We start from the raw sequence: 12,781 nt of genomic DNA, 5'->3' as shown, positions 1-12,781 counted from the left end.
TCACTTGTTTATCCAAGATATTTGTTGAATTACTGCTAGAGCTCTCCTGTTGGCTCAGCGAGTCATAGGACCTCATGAGTTCAAACAGAGAAGTTTCAGTAGTTGGCAGCTAAAGTTCCACATCTTTTGACAACGATTTTAAAATGCAGTATAAATGGAGCTTTTAGTTTATTGAAAAGTGATCTCTAGCTTGCAGTCATGCCCTCCGTTTGTGGTTTCAAGCTTTATATCATATTGTCAGCCACTTTTTCAAATTGTGAAGCAAACACTTTCCACTAGAAATCTCCAGAAAATATGTCTATATTTCTATATATGGTCAATAAGAAGGTGGCATTCTTTTATTTCTTTACCATCCATGCCTTTGTCACTACATTACTGGATTATCCAGAGCTCTCAACATGGAGCTATAGCTTCAAAATATTCAGACATTGCAGTCAGGGCAGAAAGCAGCAACCTACTTTGTAAGAGTACATTGTACTTACACTTCACCATCCACATGGGCTACAGAATGATTTTTCTGGTGAAATTTAACATGTTAGTTTTCAGCTAGAACCATAAATAATTTTGTCCTGACAACCTGAGAGAGCATCTGACTCCCAATCTGATACCGTGGCAGTAGCAATCACTGGAGTTGCTTGAACACCCTCGTGTAAATAGGAAGGGACAGATGGCAGACCCTCAGATGGGGTCCTTAAATTAGAAATTAATGTCCTTCATCCAACTGTGTCTGGACTTGGTGATCTTCTTAATACACTGCAAGTCTCACCTATTTTCCTGGGCTTTTTCCAGGGAAGGGGATTTATTAAGTGGAGCTTGTTCTGAGTGTACCAGAAAATTTAAGAGCTATGGTGTTATGGGATTGTTTTTACTGTCTTTTGGTGTGTTTTCGGTTAAATGTTGTGGCCCTGATTCTGAGTTTCACCATGGCCTCCATAAACCAGCTCTGGCATTAAGCTGGAAAATTCCCTTCTGAGGATTCCAGCATAAATTAGGGATATTCCCCAGTGGTGCAGAGCCATTCTCCCAATGCTGTATCTCCATGCCACAGATAGCGTGCCAGAGGTGTAGCTAAGAGTTAAATGGGTTGTGTCAGGGGGTGGAATAGATGTGTACAGAAAGATGCTCACAAAAGACAGATTTACAGAGAAAACCTCATAGCTATAAATGGAGCTCTCCATAGGCAGTTGTTGCTTAGCACCCATCATTCAACCCAGTAATACGAAAGGATGGATTCTAGTCTGCTTCTATTTGTTAATTTATTTAGATTTATCTCCAGCTGTACCTATCAAAATTCTCTAGGTGCTGAGAAGCAGTTAAAAGCACAAAGGCCCAATTCTGAGTTTAGCTTGGCAGAATTTGGGATGCAACAGGTGGCTGTATGCCATTTTGGTCCCTGGTCTAAATTATAACAGTTGCTGGGGCTGCTCTCTAGCATTTATGCTCTGCTGCAGTGACACTCTGTGGGTTGTTATTAAAAACCCAGAATAACTGAAGTACAGTGCCATCTCCTTAGCTGGGTGACAAATTGTTTTACTGTACCACTCTTTCTATTAAGTGAAAGTGAAACCTGAGGGTCTCCCCGGATACTGTCATTTTCAAAGCATAGAACTTTGTTCCACTGGCAGCCCCTGATCAAATCCCAATTGATGTGGTTCCATGTGCTAATCAAGGGGAAAAAATGTGGCCAACTGAGATTATTTTTTGTCATTGTTTGCTCTGCCTAAATTGTAGTTCTTGGGAACTGTTCAGATGGCATGAGTTACCATAGGAAGAGGAGAGCAAGCACAGCCTGCAGGTCCAGGCCTGTTCATGCTGCTCTGAACTGGTGTCTATCCTTTGATCTGGCCCTAATAAACTGACATGAATAGTTCATTACTCAGACAGGAGTTTGGTATTAAAAGAGGAAAAAAATGTGAGCCATGTGCAAATGTCCAACATCACTTGAACAGGGCAGACATTGATGCATGAATTTATTAGAACAGATCTAGTAACCACTAACTACCAAGAGATGTTTGGTTCATTGTCACTCTCTCTTCTTACCTCAAAAAAAGCACTTGAGTTTACACTATGAATGCTAACTCAGGAAAAATGTCACACGGTGGTTGTATTTTATTTTTTAACAACCTAGCAAGCTCTGGTTTATGATAATATTCCCATGAGGAAACCTTTATTTCTGCTTTGCTTCACTCTAAGAAGAACAGAACACATCACTGAAACGTCCTTTATTTTTCTGCATTGATGGAATTCCTTTCCTTTCACAGGTTGATTTTGGCTTTGCAAAGAAAATAGGATTTGGAAAAAAAACATGGACTTTTTGTGGAACTCCAGAGTATGTAGCCCCAGAGATCATCCTGAACAAAGGTCATGACATTTCAGCAGACTACTGGTCACTGGGAATTTTAATGTATGAACTCTTGACTGGCAGGTATGGGCATTGGAACTGGAACTGCTGATAAAAATAGATCAGCAAATTACAGAATATTTCTGCCTTTGTCACTTTGATTAGGACAGTGGAAGACTCAGAGCTGGCATCTGTGATGATGACCTACAACAATCTGAAAACTATACTGTTAAACCTAATCATTATTAAGAGCTCTCAAATTACAAGGAATTTTGTCACTAGGCAGTTTACAACTTTATTATGAAACACATGTAAAATGATACCAAAATCATGGCTATACTCTACCCTCATTTTCCCTGAGAATTCCTAATGAAAAAGGTGGAGCTGAATTTGCTGGTGGGTGGGGGACTGAGGAGAGAGGTTTGCAATTCAGCCAGTGAGACATTAGGGCAGTGGAAGCTAGCAGCATCTGAAAGAGTAGGCAAACATAATGTGGTACAGCATCTTCAGTTTTTTCCTATTATAGCCAAAAATTTACAACAAAATGACACATGAATGCTATCACCTCATGACCCTTAGACGCTGCTCTTGCCTGTACTCATTAAGCATTTCTCAAGGCATCAGTGCTTGAAGGGCTTCCCTGGCACTGCTGCCTCAGCTCTCAGCTCTCCAGCACACAAGGCAGCAATGTCAAGGGAACTGAGTGTGTTCGCACTGAGGCATCAAATCATCAAGAGCAATCTATGGTTCAGCGATGCTCCTTAGTTGTTCAGGATGAGGTTCGAGATATATGCCAGTGGCAGACAAGGGAGAATACACCAAGCTCTCCAATAGGCATCCTGCCAGCTCTGCAGAAGGGGAACAGGAACATGACCCTGTCTCATCCCATCCCTTAAAGTTAACTTCCTCCTGTGGGCCAGGACACAGGCATGCCCATCAATTTGTGTTTCTTAGCTATTCTAAGTCAACAGCTAATGTTACTTCCATTCCTCGCTGAGAACAGCTCATTGGTGGCATGAAGGACAGCAACGTCCAGAAAAGTTATAATACACAAGCTATAATATTTCATATTGTGTGGGGTCATAAACTCCTCCTCCTTTGCCTACCACTGTCAATAGGAGTTACACATATTGAATAAGGGGAGAGTTGAGCCATTAACATTGAAATAATGCAGCTTTTTCAAATGAGAGTCTCAAGCAGGTAAGTAGCCCAGTTATAGTTATCTAGTGTATTCTACAGAATCGTTTGAACAATTTTTAAAATGTTTACTTTAGTATCTGTTTTATACATAAAAGTTTACTACTATTTCCATGATTCAGAAATTTATTAGAATGTTTCCATTTACATAGAGTTCCCTAAAGGAACTTATTAAAAACACCAGCAATGAATCACATTTGGGATAGAAGATGCAGAACAGACTCAACAAGCTAGGTACAAAGTCAGTATTACTATCACAGATTCTGCATAGTAAAGTCCCTGAACTATGACAAAAGGTCAAATTTAAGTTTTCATTAAAAGCTATAAATAATTAAAAAGGCATACCCAGACTCCACTTTAAACAGTTCAATTTCTAATCCCTATGGGCACTCAGAAGTGAAAATACACCCCATCAGCACTTGTTGCTAAAAAAAAACCCTGCATCTTTTCAGAGATCTGTGAATGGATGTCGGAAATAAATTATACAATCAGAACAAACTCTGCAGAGCAAACATCCTATTGAATAATTTATTTTTCAATGTTACCATAAAACATAGTCCAGTTACCTATAATTCAGTTCTTTTTTAAAAATTTCCATTGATAATATCAATATTTATTTTAAGAATGTTTTCTATTTTTATCCATTTAAATTTTCACAGTTGCGGGAAGTAATGGGGGTCAGATAATAGGAGAATCAGCAGTAATTATTAAATGACAATTGATTTTGAGATTCAAAAAGTTAAAGCTTTATAACAGTTAAAATACAAATGGTCAACATCAAATGTCAAAATAGACAACAGTAAATTTCTTAACTCAAACTAAGTTCTCAAGCAGCATTTTTCTTGCTTTGCCTATCTACACATTTAGATTATCAATGGAAATATTTTTCATTGTCTTATGTGTGCATAGTGAAATCGAAGTTTACCTGTATTTATCAATAAAATTTGAATCCTTCCAAGCCTATTTATAATTTAATCAAATTCTCTGTTAAATGTTGTATATGCTGTTAATAATTATACATAGATTTTGTCAAAAACCCACAAATATCATGTGGATTTTATTATCATAGTATAAAAACGGCATCATCTGTATGTTTAAATTCATTTAATGCACATACTGCAGGCACATAGCATTTGTCATAATGATCCATTAACTCTGATTTCCTGGTAGTGGCTTATATCATTTGGCTTCAGCAGGAGGTAAAAACAAAGTTGTACATGGCTAAGGCTAAGATTTTGTCATGGATATTTTTAGTAAAAGTCAGGGACAGGTCATGGGCTTCCGTAAATTTTTCTTGATTGCCCTTGACCTGTTCCTGACTTTTACTAAAAATATCCATGACAAAATGGGGAGCTGCTGGGTAGCTGTGGGGCTGGCTGGGAGCTCTTCTCGGGCCCCCACCCATGGGGGCTCAGAGCACCACTTGCAGTGGCTGGGACCTGCAAGGGGGCCAAGCCAGGAGCTGCAGAATCCCCCCGCAGCGGCTCGGAGCGCCCCCGCCACCCAAGACAGCTGGGAGCTGCAGGGTACCCTTTACCGCCCGTGGCAGCCGGGAGCTGCGGGGGGTCCTCCTGCTGCCCACGACAGCTGGAAATTATGGGGTCCCCGTCGCCTGTGGTGGCTGGGAGCTGTGGGGTTCTCCCATTGCCCGCGGCAGCTCGGGGAGCCTCCGCTGCCTCTGGCTGAAGTCAGAGAGGGCACCAGGACCCTGCAGTTCCCAGCTGCCGCAGGCTGAAGTTATGGAGATCTTTGGAAGTCACAGATTCTGTGACTTCCGTGACAAAATTTTAGCCTTATACATGGCCAATGGGGTTGGAAAATACTCCTGATACGCAGGAAGCATGAAGATCACTTTCCCATGGCACCAGTTTTGAACTAATATAGTATCTTAGAAAGACATACCACCCTCAGCCTGTGTGTTAAATCCCCACTAGCCTATATAGTGTTCTTACACACACATTAAGGGTACCCTTTAACACAGATAACTATGCTAAAGGATAACAATGTTCCCGTTATTTGTCCACCAGTGTAGATCCCTTTAAAATTTGAACCAATTTTGAAACTGAATTTCACATATACTTTATGTAAACATATATTTCTGTGTCAGTTCTAAATTTTGTTACCTGTCATTTTTCAATGCTCTAGATGTAGCATTACAGACAAGAAGCAGCTAGTGACTGTTTCATCTTAACTAGACCATCCGTTATTGGGAATATATCTATCAGGTCTACCCTTATTCCTCCTCACTCCAAATTGAGACTATCCACGTTTCTTTTTTCAATACTCTTGTAAAACTTTAAATTCAAAGAAATATAACAAATTTGAATCTTACTTTTGGCCATTGAACTTCTGTACAGAACATATGCATTTTTAAATTGATATTTTCTTACATTACACATATCTTATAAAAAATACTTACATCTTAAATATACAATAACTTAAAAATCTATGCAGAACAACATAGTATTTCACAGTATTACATGTTTACAAACAATTTTTAAATATTTTAAGTATTTTAAATATCCCTAGATGACTGTGCATCAGAGGAATACATGCATTTAGTCTTATAAAATACTCTTGCTGAAGGTACAGAAACTTCTGTACAATGTCTCATTATTCAAGGTCTTGCTACTGAAAATACTAGTCCCATATATTTCTTTGAAGGCTGTTTAATGTAACTTCAAAATTAACTGGAAGGAGCAGCATCTTCTCATCCTCAGGAGCTGTAGTACTATCTGCTGCCCAGGTGCACCTCCTATGCAATGATTTTATCCAGTGGATCCACACAGTGACAAACACACTGGCCGTACACCCAGCCTCCCCAGCTACAGAGAAAGACACCAAGGATCATAGGGCCCTGGACTGTCCCCAGCATAGCTTTGTTACATTTATCAAAAATACACAACAGCTTCATTATGCCCTTTTCTTCATAACGTTCCCAAAGAGGATGGATATTGTTTGTTATATTGCTACTTGTCCAAATTTATCGTGCATAGAGGACCTCATGGTCTAAAGATGTGCAAATAAGTTAGAAAAGACTCTTTGAGAATTTAGATTGTACAACACTTCAGTTTGCTAGCTCTACAAAATGCTTTTTTTCTGTAGGATAGTGAAAATTTAACTGTCAAGATGGGTCTGAATCTGCCACTGGTGTTGGATGAATTTCCCCCATGAGACAGGGCTAGATTGTGACTTTAGGCATAGCCCTACGTGGTACGTAAACTACACTAACCTTGGAAAATATTGTCACTCAGAGAAACACAGCATGGAGTCACAGCTCTTTCCTTGCCTCTTTCTTGTTCTTGGGGGTAATAAGCCAGCAGTAAATTACTCCTCACTCTGTTCTGGCTCAGCTATTCTGGCCATTGAGCAAGGCGTCTAACTTTTTCTCACCCCTTCTCCACTTGCTTCTGGTAGGGAGAAAGCAAGTGAGTTAATCCCACTTACTCCTATGCATCTGACCCCAAGACCTGGGTAACCTGCCTTAAGGTGTAAGAGGGGATTTCTTACTCTCTTTTATGGGTTTGTAGTCCAAGTCACAATCTAGCCCAAAGTGAACAACCTATACCATCCATATTTAAGGGCATTTTGTTCACCTATCACTGTACTCTGACATGTCTTTGTGCTTTTAAATGAGAGTATTTATTCCATCCTCTATCCAGTGCCATTTGAAAAGCGATTATATAATAAGTGTAGTACAAAAGTAAGTCAGGAAACAGGGGACCTGAGATCAGGACTGAGTCCAGCCCCTTGCTTCTTAGGCTGGCAGGACATGGGATCACGGCTGAAACAGGATGTTTAGCCCATATGGAAGAAGGACTGCCTTTAATTGCTCTTTAATTCCCTCTCCCGCCAACCCTTGGAGCAACGTTGATGAAGTCCAGACAAAACCACACCCAGAACTCTTTGGCCGTAGAAGGGATTACCATGGCATGGACTTTGGAGATGAAAGGGAACATCCTGGAGAACTTCCTAAAGGATATAAAATAAAATGTTAATGGTCCAGCCTTTCAATATTCCTGAGAGCACAGGATAAGAAATATTATTACTTTTGTAATTTATCTCCTCTGATTTGTTGTATAATAGGATGGTATGAGATTTAAAGACAGACCTTTAACTTTCACTTTCCACCCTCCTCCCACTTCCTAAAGTCCACCTTTCTCAGGCCCAGATCCCATGAAGACCTATAACATCATATTAAGGGGGATTGACATGATTGAATTTCCAAAGAAGATTGCCAAAAATGCTGCTAATTTAATTAAAAAACTATGCAGGTAAATATTTTAAATACAATAACCTTTATCTTATGAGTAAAGAAATATGTCTTTCTGAAAAAACATTATTAAACAACTTTGTCACTCTCTTTATAGGGACAATCCATCAGAAAGGTTAGGGAACTTGAAAAATGGAGTAAAAGATATCCAAAAGCACAAGTAAGTGTGTTTCACAACTATCAATTAATTGCTTTCATATGGAAAAATTGACACAAAACACTTCTGAAAACATTTCTCTTCTAACTGGTTCTTTGGATGTTAGGTTATTTTACATTATGTCAGCAGTCTTTTCATATTTTGGAGTCTATTCTAGCCTTCCTTACATGGCAAATAGGGTAGTATGTTAAGTGAATGAGCTTTTTTCCTTAAATTTGCATCCAAATGGCATTTTGCAATATGGAAAATTAAGTCACCATCAATTTATTTTTAACCCCCTTGTATATGCCACCAGTTTCCAAAGTCATCTTTTGCTTTTAAACTGTGCCTATGCCCCTGTGGTTAAGCCTATAGTTCCTGTTGATCCTATTCCATTGGCACTGATAGTATAGAGCCTCTGACTGATATTTCACTTGCTCTTCTTGGTCTCAGTAGTTCAGTCATGGGCGCAGTCTCCACTCTGCTTGACATATCAATAGCAGGTAAAACAGAGCATGGAGTGCCAGCATCTATTGGAAGGAAAAAATTTGCCTTTCCACTCTGCCCTGTGAAAGTGGTATGAGTCCTTCACTGCTTCCTCCTTGCTCCAAGAGGGTAGCCCCGTAGACAGTTCTCCCCCACCTCATCCCCAATCAGTTTAGCTGTGCTGGCCACTATTTTGGGTGGTGGAGCCATGACTCTACCCACTCTCTGCTTAACTGTTTGAGCAACCCCTTACTCCTATGCAACCTGATCTAAGGTCTGTGGAGGGAACACAAAGGCATGGGGACAGTGCTGTGCTACTTTCCCTTATAATCTGTGCAGGCCTGCAGCCTGAGCTACAGTCTGGCTCAGAGGATCTGAATAAAGAACTTTGGGAGTGTGGGACCCACAAAGACCCTGCAGGAGGTAAGAAGAAGCTGTCAGGACACCTGTAGTGAAGAATGGCTAGGTCACACCCTTAGCAGTCAGGAGGATGTCACCTAGTGCACTTTTCAAATCATGTGTAACTTACGCCACCCTTTACATCACCATGAGATTTCTGTGCATATTTTGGTTTGCATAAAGAAAAACTTCAAAAATGTATTTCATAAAATCAACAGAAAAATTATGATGACTATAAATCAGATGATCTGAAGAAACTGCATGTCGGAATTAAAAATCTGTTTTAAGCTATTTGAATCATGTTATGTGTGTTACAGTGATATTTGAGCTGTATATCTAACATCTTGATTTGTCCTAACATTATCCCCTTTCTAGATGGTTTGAGGGCTTTAACTGGGAAGGGTTAAGAAAAGGTACATTGACACCTCCTATAGTACCAAGTGTAAGTACACTTCTTACTTTTGTCCTTGCCAGTCAATCAGGAGTGGTTTCCTCTGTGTCATTTGTGTAAAGTTCCAGTATACCTATACCTTAGTAAAGGTAATAGTAGCACGCAGCGAAACTTGTCTGAAGATACTTACCAAAGACCAGTAAAAAATAGATCACTTATGACAGGTTTTCTTTTATTAATGTCAAATACATTTTGTCTTGTGGCTGAGTCTTCATCGGGAGGCCCTGTGATTAAATGTTCTTTCCAGCAGCTGAAGTGGGGTGAGCCTGTCACTAAATGAGTTCTTCTTTCTCTTTGCCTCTTCTCCTTCTGCACCACAGGGTTTTTGATCTCTCAGTATTTCCTATCTTTTTTCTCTCTGTTCTGTCTTTTTTTCTTTCTTTTTGCTCTTCTCTTCTTTTGGGCTTTCCTCTATGCACTATTTCCCCTTCCATCCCTCTTTGTGCCTCTTCTCCTTTTTTCAGCCATCATATACTATGTAAAGAACTTGTAGACAAGTCAGTTACAGTTAACTGGGAAAGGACTCGAGAGAAAACAGGCTACAATACAAGTTAGTTTTGTTTTACAGCAGAGCTCTTAGGCTGATGTCTTTCTGGGAGCTCTTTATCCACAGAGCCTGAAGGGAAACTGAATAGTCAATTTAATCCTTTTCCCATTCTCCATCTTCAGCAACATCAGCATCAGAGTGAAATTTAACAATCTTATTTAATTGCACTTTGCTACTCACTTCACCCACAGAGATGGGCAGCACAGATACATCAGCAGATGTCATGATCATTGTACAAGGCTGTATGACCCTACTTCAGTGCCAAGTTGTTCCTTCTCTTAACTGTGACAGAGCAGAAGAATCCTGTGCCCTCCCCTCTCTGCATGAGATGGGGAAGATGCAGTCACTCAGTGACTGAAAGGAGTCTGTACCCCCCAAAAAAGGTTCAGAGTAAGGGGCACTGCCAGTAATGTTTAAAATAATATTTGTGAACATAAGAACGGCCATACTGGGTCAGACCAAAGGTCCATCTCGCCCAGTATCCTGTCTTCCGACATGGCCAATGCCAGGTGCCCAGAGGGAATGAACAGAACAGGTAATCATCAAGAGATCCATGTCCTGTTGCCCATTCCCAGCTTCTGGCAAACAGAGGCTAGGGACACCATCCCTGCCCATCCTGGCTAACAGCCACTGATGGACCTATCCTCCATGAATTTATCTAGTTCTTTTTTGAGCTCTGTTAAAGCCTGTATTCTATTTATTTACTTCTTAAAGACAGTAACAGATATTAAAACTGATTCTTCTTTTTTAAAAAATCTGCTGTTCATTCTGTTTGTTAACTTTCTCTCAGTATGGCCAATGAAAACAAACTGGTCAATTTCACTTGTTTGTCAATATCTATTTATTTCATATTTGGGCTTATGTGCACTACTAGCAGAATGCTGCAAAGTTTAGGTGGAAACACCAGGAAGTGTTTGTGTTTAAAAATGTTTCTATTGGATTTTTAATTTAATAGAAACATTTCTACAGTTTTGTAAATATTTGCTTATATAAAATGTACATATATATTTGTGCTAAATCTGACTTGACAATGTGTCTTTAACAGTTACTAGTTGCACTGCAAGGGAGCTCACTGTCGATATGATGCTCGATGACGGGGCTTGTTGCGTTCATCACTTATTGCAGGCAGTCCCCTATGAAAGATTGTTGCTAACAAAAAATTTTACCGTACTGTAAAACAATGCATTCCACAGTCTTCAATTAAACTGTTCACATATTTTTCAGAAGAGTCAGACATATATTTTTTAAGGATCATAATTCCTTCCAAAATATATTAAGGAGCTAATAAGTATTGATGCAAATGAGGGGCACTTATTAATTTTGGGTTGAACCCTTTCATCCAGTTAAGATGTCTGTGTGCCATCCAATAACAGCCTCCTTCAAGAGGACATTATGCCATCCAGAACTCAATTATATCCCTTATGTTGTAGCCGTTAGATTGTGGCAATGCACCCTCCAGATGCTACGTATTCCTGGAGATTTCTTCGCATGAGATAATCTTTAATTAAAAATTAATCTTTAATTCCTGGAAACTCCAGGCCAATCCTGGAGGGCTGGCAACCCTAACTTTAAATCAACCTGGAAATTGATGTTGGTGCAAAATGTGGTAGTCTGCTTAGCACGCAATCTTTTGGGAGCACAGTGCCTTGGGATCTGTATTGGCTACCTCTTATTTTCCAAGCAGCGTACAAGTATTGGCTTTGCTTTAGAAATAGCTTGGAACCTGCCCTATTGAGAGACAACCCCTCTCCCTATGCCATACCACCTCAACTGCATCAGTTGAGCTAGTTAAAATGGCTCTCCTTTCCTATAAAAGAAGGGGAGCTGTCATTGTGAACTTCTTTGGTGGGCCCTGACCTTTATAATTCACCCCCTCTGTGGTTTAAAATTGGCCTGTCTGTTGGCATACAGAGCATGCTGCAAGGTCCATCTTTTTACACTAGATTTTTTGTATGGGAGGAGAATGATAATAACTGGTATTTGTGGGAGTGGTTGGACACTGTTGATATGCTTTGTTTTTATGGGTGTGGAGTACTCTGGGGGTCTTATTTGATCTTACATCTTTGGTTATTTTCTTCATCTGAGGAAACCACTGGATTTTTTTGCACCACCATAGTTTTTTAATTACATCAAATGCACATAGACATCAGCATAAAGAAAAGGAGTACTTGTGGCACCTTAGAGACTAACCAATTTATTTGAGCATAAGCATCCGATGAAGTGAGTTGTAGCTCACGAAAGCTTATGCTCAAATAAATTGGTTAGTCTCTAAGGTGCCACAAGTCCTCCTTTTCTTTTTGCGAACACAGACTAACACGGCTGTTACTCTGAAACCAGATACCAGCATAGTCACTTTTTAATTTTTGTTATACATTTCTAAAAAAACCTAAATAAATACCCTAGCAGTGGTAGCTTTTAGATGACAATATTGCCAAGGTACAAATGTATTTGCTCTCCCTTTTCTTTGAGAGCTTTTACTAGTCATATTTAACTAGTGAGCTTTTCCACAGATAAAATGTGTTAGTTTAGTGAATGATGTTGAAAGAGCATTGTTTTGAGATAGGAAAATGGTCTTCCTAAAGGTCCCTAAACAAAGATTTTGTTAAAATCAAAAGCAACTGATGTAAACACATTAACTGTTCATTTGATAGGTTGCATCTCCGACGGACACAAGCAATTTCGACAGTTTCCCTGAGGACAATGATGAACCGCCACCTGATGACAACTCAGGATGGGATATAGACTTTTAATGTATTTCTCTTACCTGCTTCTGCCTTGCTGAAGACAGCTTCCTGAGACACGGCTGCCAGCAAAACTGAAGGAATTGGGGAGGATTAGTGCTCGGGGTCACCATGATGCCTTGATTGATGCTGCTACAGTAACTACAGTGGCATTAGGACTTATTGCTTAGATGACAATAGTGCTCTTCACATGTTTTATGTTTGAACTTA

At 39.7% G+C, this 12,781-nt stretch overlaps 1 protein-coding gene across 2 annotated transcripts in view; it reads left to right on the top strand.

The window, feature by feature from the left end:
* Nucleotides 1-12,580, top strand: part of PRKG1 (protein kinase cGMP-dependent 1) — an 860,670-nt gene extending 848,090 nt beyond the window's left edge. For both annotated transcript variants that reach the window (XM_077821744.1, XM_077821743.1), the window contains exons 14-18: nt 2,262-2,425; nt 7,690-7,812; nt 7,909-7,971; nt 9,208-9,274; nt 12,482-12,580. In XM_077821744.1, coding sequence (XP_077677870.1) covers nt 2,262-2,425; nt 7,690-7,812; nt 7,909-7,971; nt 9,208-9,274; nt 12,482-12,580 — 516 coding nt within the window. The remainder of the gene's footprint in view (nt 1-2,261; nt 2,426-7,689; nt 7,813-7,908; nt 7,972-9,207; nt 9,275-12,481) is intronic.
* The last annotated feature ends 201 nt before the right edge of the window (nt 12,581-12,781 follow it).

The sequence above is a fragment of the Eretmochelys imbricata genome, chromosome 7 (genome assembly GCF_965152235.1).
Source record: "Eretmochelys imbricata isolate rEreImb1 chromosome 7, rEreImb1.hap1, whole genome shotgun sequence".
NCBI classification, from domain to species: domain Eukaryota; kingdom Metazoa; phylum Chordata; order Testudines; family Cheloniidae; genus Eretmochelys; species Eretmochelys imbricata.
The sequence above is the reverse complement of the archived record's forward strand: the minus strand, read 5'-3'. Positions and strand labels throughout refer to the sequence as shown.